Here is an 8,664-nt window from a genome sequence, read left to right on the forward strand (position 1 = left end):
TCATAGCCCAAAACCCCCCAGTAGGATATAGCATAAATAGTCTAATATACAATAAATACAAATAGATGAAATTTCATTTATACATGACATTACTCAGTACACACCTGCCTGCCCCCCATTAATGGGAGAGGCTGTTGGTCCTTCTTGGGCAGCACCAGGCCCTGCCTAGGAGGGAGCAGGAGCACTTGGGGGCGGGTTGCTGCCCCATCACAGCACAGTGCCATACACTGCTGGGCTTTCTCCAGTTCTGCCCTCACAGACAACCTGGCCCCAGCCAAATCCAAACCCCCCTCCCAGTAGGAAGCCCCCATCCCTATTGTGCCTTAACCTGCTCCAGTTTTGCTTTGTTTCTTTAATCTCTCAGCTGTGGTAACTGCAACTTTCAAATCCCCTTATGCCCCCTTGGGCAGGGAACAAACCAAAACCAGTGTCCAAGAGCTTAACTCTGCCCCAAGCTCACAAGTGTTAAAGCAGCTGGTCAGACACTGCACAGGGAGCTGAACGAACACCTCAGGAATTAACTCTGTGGGTATTTTTAATTCCCCACCTCTGTGGGCCTATCACGGTTTTATTTTTAAAAGACATAATAACACACTGTCAAGTGACCCCTTTTTCCAAAGAAATGAGAAGTAAATGTTATCCTCACTGCCACTAAAAGCTCGTTGAGAGGGAAAAAGACAAAAGCAGTTCAAAGAACTAAAAACTGCAAAAAGTAAAACCTTACTTTGTATTTTGTATCTCAGATTCTTTGACTGCTTTAGTATTTTTCCCTGCAGAGACTCTACGGAACAGGCAAAGCACAAGACAGGTGCTTTTTTAAGTCACAAATTGCCAGCAATACCTGCACACAACATCCCAACACAGAGCAGTCCTGAAATTAGCAGACGAGAACGTTTAATTACAAAAGGGTATATACAGATGCTTTGATTGAGTCACCATACTCAAACTCTCAATGGAAATCAATGTGGATTGAACCACAGTGGGGATCTGAAGAGGAGAAAGAGGTGGCAAACTAAAAATAGTGCAAACTATTGATCCAGATCACATCAAAACATCTTGTTCCAGGCAAAATGGAGAGACTGGGGAAAAAAGAAATAACTGATTGGAAAGGAGCAACCTCTCTGCTTAACAGAAATGGGTCTTTTCCCTCTTAAATAAAAAGTAGCAAAATTAAAATACAGTTTTGAAATGAAAGGTCAGAAAATTTTATTCAAAAAATGCTGAAACAAAACATTTCAGACTTTCTGGAACAGGATGTTTTTTGGAAGTGTGATAATAAAATTTGAGGGAATTAATTTTTTTGCATCAGTTCTTCCTTCCTGTGTACTTCACACACCAATCTGCTGCCTTTGATCTCAACCTAGGGGTGCTTTCAGCCCCTCTGAAAATTCGTTTTGCCACAGTTTCTCCACCACTTTGCCTCCCTCTTACTTTGCAGCATCTCTCACTGGACCAATGACACCTGGCTGCGCCCCACAGGTCAGCAGCAGACAAGATGCCCCCACTACAGTTAACACCATCTTGCACCCCGCTGCGCTGAGCGGCAGTTCTGCAGAGCCCTCGCAGGCGAGCGCCTGGCTGTCCAGGAGGGCACGAGGAGGGCTGAGCCTTACCAGGCTGGAGTTGGCAACATTGGTGTCGTCCTCAGGCATCGGCAGGTATATGGCCAGTGCAACACAATTGGCAAAGATGGTCAGGAGGATGATGATCTCGAAGGGTCTAAGGGGAAGCGTTAAGGAGTAGAGACAGGAACAAAAAAGCAGGTACAGCCCTGTCCCTGACCCCCCGGGTACGTGTGGGGAATGGAGAAACAATCTGCCACTGGGGCAGAGCACCAGAGAGAGCAGTCAGACTTCACCCTCTGCACATCCTCAGTTGCGGCCCATTTCTTGGGTCCCCAGGGAGGGAGGGAATGGGCCAGGATGAGCCACAAGGCATGGACACTCAGCACACGGCTGCTGGAGAGGGACAGCTTTGGCACAGGACTTATGGGGAGGAGGCATGAAGTAAAAAGCTGCACTGGAGGAATAACATACGGATGGGAGAGGTGATAGTTTCCCCCTCCTCATCCTTCAGTGAATCATCCTGAAGGGTCAGGACCCTCTTGCATAATGTAGGCATTTACCCAAAGCATCACCCTTTGGAGGATGCTGGTGCCAGCTCCCTCTGTACTCAGCATCCATGAGGGAGACACTGTTGAGCAGCAGATCTCAGGTGGGCCACGTCTCCCTGACTAGAAGGCATATAGGGGCAAGACAGATCAGCCAGGGTCTCCTCTAGCAGAACATCCAGTTGCTAATGTCCCCAAGGTGTCCTACAGCCTCAGTGCCCCAGTGCAGGCACGGCTCCTGTGACTATCTCCAGGAGTGCCAAGGGCTAGGAGCAACCAGAGCGCTCAGCCTGCACTTTGTCTCATTACCTAGAAGGTGAAATTGTGCTGTTTGGGCCCTGTGACATCTCTGAACAAATGGGTTAACTTGCTATTTCCTTCTGAAGGCCCTAGGATGGACACCTGGTCACTCCCAGGCTCCTGCTACTGTCACTGCTCTGTTGGGCCAATGAAACTTCATGGTCAAGCTTCAGCAATCATGTCCCTGAAGCCCCAAAACAGCTCAGTCTCTGGCTCTAGGACCCTGTCAGGCTCTCACCCCAGGGACCTCACTTTCTTTTCCTCCCAGAATGGTCCAAATCTGCGACCCTATAGTAGTACCCTGGGAGTGCAGCAGACATCAGCACAGTAGGTCAGAAGAAGACAGACATCATCTTTTACTTCCCCTACGCTGGTCACATCCAGGCCCATGCTGCAGCTCTGAAGTGCTTGTGCCTGGCCACACACCGCCCAGCTATGCTCATACCTAAAAGCAAAGGCCACTAGTGGCCTTGTGGTGCCAGAAGACAGCTGGATACAGCATGATGCAAAAACCTCCAAGAAACATTTTTGGTCACAATGCTCATCTCAAAGTTTCCTGGCCAATGTTTCTTGATGGGTACATCTCATTTGCCCCTGATCCACTTGCCTTGGCTGTACCCCTGGAAAAGCCACTGAAACTAAAAGCAGACGGAGGAAACTAAAATGTTGCTCCAGCTGCCCACTGGGCCAGACCCACCTACAGTGAAAATCAACAAATAGTGACATAAATCATCACATTCCCCTCCAGCCACTTCTCCTCTCCACTGTCCTACCAGCAACATCCACACTCATGGCCACCCCCATGAACTGTTTTGAGATCTCTCATCCCTACCCCCACATGCAGCTAACATCATGGGCAAACTGGAAAATCTCATCTAGCAGGTAGAGAGGTTCCAGTACAAGACAGGATTTCCCAGCAGCCCCATCTCACTTGGCGTAGACCATCCAGAGGAGAACAGCTCCCAGGAACAGGCTCTCTGGGAACACCTACAGCTCAGCCATACAGACTGATGGCACTGCAGAGCCCAGCACAGGCCTCAAAACTCAGCACTCCAGCACAGAGACCCTGCAGCCATCCTGATGCTTCCTTACACCAGGGTTAATTAACTAATTAGCTCTGCTTTCCAGATAATTATGCTGAGGCCTGCCTTGGGCTGCAGTGGCCAATACCACTGTCAAATCCAGCACAACAGGGCAAGGGGCACCGAGGGCACATTCTCCATACTGGCCTGCTAAGCTGGCTGAGTGCTGTCAGTCATGTCCTATGCTCGTCACAGGTTATTTTGCTTTTTCTGGACCCTTCTATCCATCAACTTGATGACACTTTAAAATGTAAAGTCAGCTGGAAAAGCTGTTCCAGGTAATGGGGCAGAGCCCAGGAGTTAGAGGCTTCCCAACAGGGTGAGATGAGCAGCCCTCCTCGAAGGGTGACCTATCTTGTAACTAGAGCTGGAATCAGGTTGCTGCTTGCAATCTGGAACTGTTATTATGTAGAAATTCAGTGGCACAGTTGAACAAAAAAAAGAGGCATGTAGTCTCACTGGGCATGGTGCCTCTGCCTCTTGCCACTTAGCCAGAACCTCAACATCACTATCTCCCTGTCCTGAAATTTCTCTCCAGCAGCCTCCTGCCACATAGCACCCAAGGGTCCCAACATCTGCCTTGCAACAGGAATTAAGCGCTTAGTGCCTTACAGTTCTGTGGCTCCCCAGGGTCCCCAGACTCTACACCCATCTGCCTTGAAGTCCTCCTGGCTGCAAAACAACCTGGAACACCAGTGTGAAACCACAAAACTAGACATGTCTCAGCAACCATCAGCATGCTAGGCTAGCTGTCAAGCACACAAGATCCAGCAATTGGCAGAGCACCCAGATTTCCTTGTGCTAACAAACTTGGGTTTTGAGATGTGAGCAAATTTCAGCATAAAAACTCCTCTGTCTCAAGCCAGCCTGACTTTCACCCACCCTAGGCTGAGTGTGGGGATACTCCCCACTCCAGCTGCAGGGAAAAGACCCTGTCTCACGCCTGTGGCTCAGCTTTGCCCAGCTCTGACAGCAGAAGCTGTACAGCAGAGATGGGCCCAAAGAACTGTACTGCCATACTGAACCCAGATCGCAGGTATCCCCACAGAAAATGGTCACATCTAATCTGTCCTTGGCAGCCTGCCTGGCCCTAAAGACCATAACAACCCGCAGGATCAGGAACGACCCTGTCAGGCCTTGCAAACACTGATCCCTGAACAAGGGCAGCCAGGTGCATCTGGGTATAAATACAGCCAGGCACAAGAGAGGTGCTGGAGAAACCTGATGCCCTGGATCATTCGTCCTGCACAAGTCAGAACCACCTGCAACCTTCCTGGTGGGAAACCCACTTCCCCGCTCCACACACTCTGTCCAGGGCACCAGTGTGGGAAAAGACCCCCTGCTGTGCTGCACACTCTCTGGCATGTGTTGGCCCAGGAGGAGGAATGTGTTTGAGCATGTTGGAAGATGTAAGTCCTATTTCCAGCTTTTCCCCTGCCACCAGGGTGTATGCACAAGTTTCTTCCATACTCACTGCCTATTTAAGACACAGACACAGTTCCCTTCCATGTGCTTGTAGAACAACCGAGACCTCAGGCCAGAGAAGCAGAAATGGAGTGTTCCCCAATTTTAGCTCTGCTCCCTCTTCTCAAAGCACAGAGAGCTCCTTCGTAGAAAAGCAACAAGGATTCAAAATTCATGGCCAACACAGCACCACCAGAGGCGTGAGCATGCCCGGACTGCCTGCAAACAGGCACACTGGGCTTTGAACAAGTTGGCATCTCTGGCAGTGAAGGGGATGATTTGGTGTCCCCACATGTACAGCAACACAGCCAGTCTAAGGCCATCAAGCCATCTCCAGGAGGAGCAGAGTCTGGCCAGGGCTGGGTGATCCTGCCAAGGCCAGGAACATGCAGGTAGGACCAGCAACTGAAATGAGAAAAGTTGGGGTGGAAGAACTGGATTTACTGGAAACATCCCCAAATTCCATCATTCTTGCTTGAGCCCAAATGTTTCACTGAAGCCAGAGTGAAATGTTCCATCTCCTATCCTCTTCTTTAAAATACAGGTGAACAAAGCAATATCTAGTGGCCTAAAATAGTTCCTGGATGGGTGGCAGAAACATGACCTTTTGACATTTCTGAGCTATAAGGCCCCAATGAAAAGACGACAAATCAAAGAGTAACCACCCAAAACTCATCCCTAAATTAAGACAGAGGCACAGAGAGATACTGTCCCTCTGAACAGTATCACTCACAAATGCTTTCACCTGTGACAGCAGTGCCAAGGAAGGATGGGAAAGAGGGGCTGAGAGGACAATGGTGTCAGGAAGGATTTGGTGGATGCTGGTCAGCCCCCCCAGCAGGGCAGGGAGCAGCTGCAGGATGAGGCAAGCAGTGATACTCACAGAGAGCTATCCCAAGCAGCTTGCCATGGTCTTGCTACCCACCTCCAAACCTCTCCCCTGGGCCGGCCTTTTGTTCCCAGCTCCATCCTCAGCTCCTGCTGCCCCAGCCTGGCCCTCCTCCTCTGCCTGGCCCCATCCCCACCCCAGGATGGGCACTGTGCCCCCTCCTCACTCATCAAACCCTCTCCCCTCCCAGCAGGCCGTCCCCTCTTTCTCGCCAGCACAAAACATGTTCCCTCCCACAAGTCCCTTGCCACCCAGGTGTCCCTGCCTGTCCCTGCACTACCCTACCAAAGGTCCCCACGGCCTGACCCGCTTCCCAGCCCCAGCTCCCCCCACAAGCCTATTCACAACCCCAGTCTGCACAGTCATTGCCTTTGCCAACGCATCCTACCAGAGCTCCCCAAGTGCCTTGTTGCCTTTTACAGACTCGATGACACAATCAGCGCAGGCTTAAAGTGGGTTGACAGCTCTCCTGATGGCAGCCCATGGGGTCCTGCTCCCCAGCCCCCTCCCCAGCCCCCCTGCTCACAGTCACACACACAGGTGCTCCCAAGCCCACGCAGGCAGAAGGATACTTCCACTCCACGATGCTGATGCATGCCTTTCGCAGTGGGTTTTGCAGAGTTAAGCAGAACAGAGCCCTGGCTGGCCGGGGTGCTACTGGTGGCACTGGCTTCTTGGACTTCTCCTTCTGTTGCCTCTTCTTCATGTCATCCTGAGGAGAAGGTGGCTCCATGGTGTTTCTCCCCTAGCTGTTTCTGCTCCTCCTGCCCCACCGTTGAGTCCCCCTTCCCCAGGTCCCAGCCAGCTGGAGCTCCTCTGGGTCTCCCTTCTTGTGGAGCCTGTCTCCTCTGCACACCGCGGGAGGTGGTGGGGGAGTGGGGACTGGAGCCTGCACTCGCACGTACAAACACACAAAGCATGAGTTTAAATTTAGATCCCGGCCTGGCTCCCGGGTGCTGTCACAGCTACTGAGGCAGCAAAAGGGCCCCTGCAGCTGTTGCTTCTTTCCCAGTGCATTGGGAGGCAGGCAAGTGCTTCGCATGCCACTGACCCAGGCTGGGAGTGGGAAGATGGGCACACAGATAGAAAAGAGCCTTTGTCTCAGGTCAGGTCCTTCCCCAGCTCTCCCGGCCTCCCTTGCCCAAACTGGGCTGTCTCAGGCAACACTTGCAGCCCCATTTGCTGAATTTTTCAGGGCGAGATGGAGAATTCGACTCTAGCCAGTTCCCAAAGGCTACCCCACAAACTGATCGACTGACCCCTCCCTCTGCAGGATTTCACTTTCATTTGGTGCAAACTGTTCAGTTGAGCCCTGGGCCCTGTGATCCTGGGGCTGTAGGGCCTCTGGGAATGGGTCCATCTCACTGAAAGGGATTTTGACTCCAAGCTCAGAGCTCCAGGGAATCATGGTGAGTCCAAAAAGTGCTCTGGCTTGCTTTTCTGGAGGGGCAGAAGAAACCCTTGGCTGGCACTGGTTGCTCAAACAGCCTCTGGCTCGGCCTCACCTCCCAGTCCTGCTTGCAGGGTCTAGAGGATGCCTGGGATGCAGGAACCCAACAGCCTAGGCTGGATTGTGTCCTGGCAAGTCCAGCTGGGCTTGGGGAAGCCCAGGTTGACAAATGATATGAACAGTTATGGTAACTCCTGAGCTGAAAAGCAGGCAGAGAGAGAGGCAGGTTATCAGCACCTTGTCACAGCAGGGGAAACCGAGGCACCAGGAAGGGTTGCTCTTGGGGTTTTCCTGGACTGTCTCCGTAAAATAGTTGCAGTGATGTTATTACTTACAGTTATGGACCATGGCAGTGGTATCCCTGTCCTACAGAGATGTTAATCTAATGTGACTGACCAGCTGTGCCCCAGTCAACTCCACACACCCCAGGGAGCTGCTACCCACTGCAGCACACTGCCTGGCTCCACGCCTTCTCTCCACTGCTTTGCAGGGTCACTCCACTGTAGAGAGAAGTGGCTTTTCAGCTCTGCAGCAGGCTGTGCCAAGGGCCAGGAGGGCCACAGTGCCGAGGGAACTGATCACGACCTGCCCACAGCAGGGAGACAGCCCGGGAGAGCAGCTCTTGCAGCTGCTTCAGCCAGTTTTGATGCACTTTGGAGGAGGGGGCCCTCAACTGTAGAGGGGTTAAATGAGTAACCTGCCCCCTCCTACACCACTCTGCCGCATTTTGTGCGAATCAAGAATCAAACCATTCCTGCTGAGGGCTCCAGCCCTGTCTCCATATGAGGCAGGTCCACGCAGGTTCCCATTTCTCATTTAGACCTCAGTCCTCCTCCAAAACCCTAGCGAAAGCCAGGAGCCGCATTTCTGCTGCTGCCTGTGCAGAACCTGACCAGGGATAGCAAGGATGTGGGGCCCATCTAGTGGTGATCCTGAGGAGAAACATCTGCCTTTGACTCCCCCTAGAGAAGTCTCAGAGGAAGAGGGCAGGGCGAGCCGGGCAGGGCGGTGCAGCCTGGGGCGGGCAGAGGCTCTGGAGAGACCACCCAAGGTCTCTCTGGTCCCCTCTACACCCCTTCGCTCACACACCCTGCGCCAGCTGCTGGCAACCACTCGCCCCCCCGCCGTGCACAGGCTGTGCTGGCATCCACCAGCCCGGCGCGGCTTTAAGGGAACGCGGTCCGCTCAGCGCTCCTACCTGCCTGGCGGGGAGACGCTCCTTCCCCCTGAAACCTCTTCGCATCCATCCTCGTCGTCCTCACGCACCTCGCAGGCCTTCACGTTCATCTCCTGCCGCCGCCGCACAAAGCGCCGGCCTCAGGAGGGCCCGAAGGCGGGCCGGGAGCCAGGGACGAGGCCCTGCCCCGCC

At 52.7% G+C, this 8,664-nt stretch overlaps 1 protein-coding gene across 5 annotated transcripts in view; it reads right to left on the reverse strand.

The window, feature by feature from the left end:
- Positions 1 to 8,658, reverse strand: part of CACNA1S (calcium voltage-gated channel subunit alpha1 S) — a 51,506-nt gene extending 42,848 nt beyond the window's left edge. For 2 of the 5 annotated variants that reach the window (XM_026864408.1, XM_026864406.1), the window contains exons 1-3: positions 8,494 to 8,658; positions 6,418 to 6,557; positions 1,614 to 1,719 (exon numbers count right to left, since the gene is read on the reverse strand). In XM_026864408.1, coding sequence (XP_026720209.1) covers positions 1,614 to 1,719; positions 6,418 to 6,557; positions 8,494 to 8,538 — 291 coding nt within the window. In that variant the 5' untranslated portion in view covers positions 8,539 to 8,658. Of the gene's footprint in view, positions 1 to 1,613; positions 1,720 to 6,417; positions 6,735 to 8,493 lie in introns of those variants that run through there. The other 3 variants (XM_026864407.1, XM_026864409.1, XM_026864410.1) reach the window with 3 other exon arrangements.
- Between the last annotated feature and the right edge of the window lie 6 nt (positions 8,659 to 8,664).

This window comes from Athene cunicularia (assembly GCF_003259725.1).
Source record: "Athene cunicularia isolate RWA chromosome 26 unlocalized genomic scaffold, athCun1 chr26_part2, whole genome shotgun sequence".
NCBI classification, from domain to species: Eukaryota; Metazoa; Chordata; class Aves; order Strigiformes; family Strigidae; genus Athene; species Athene cunicularia.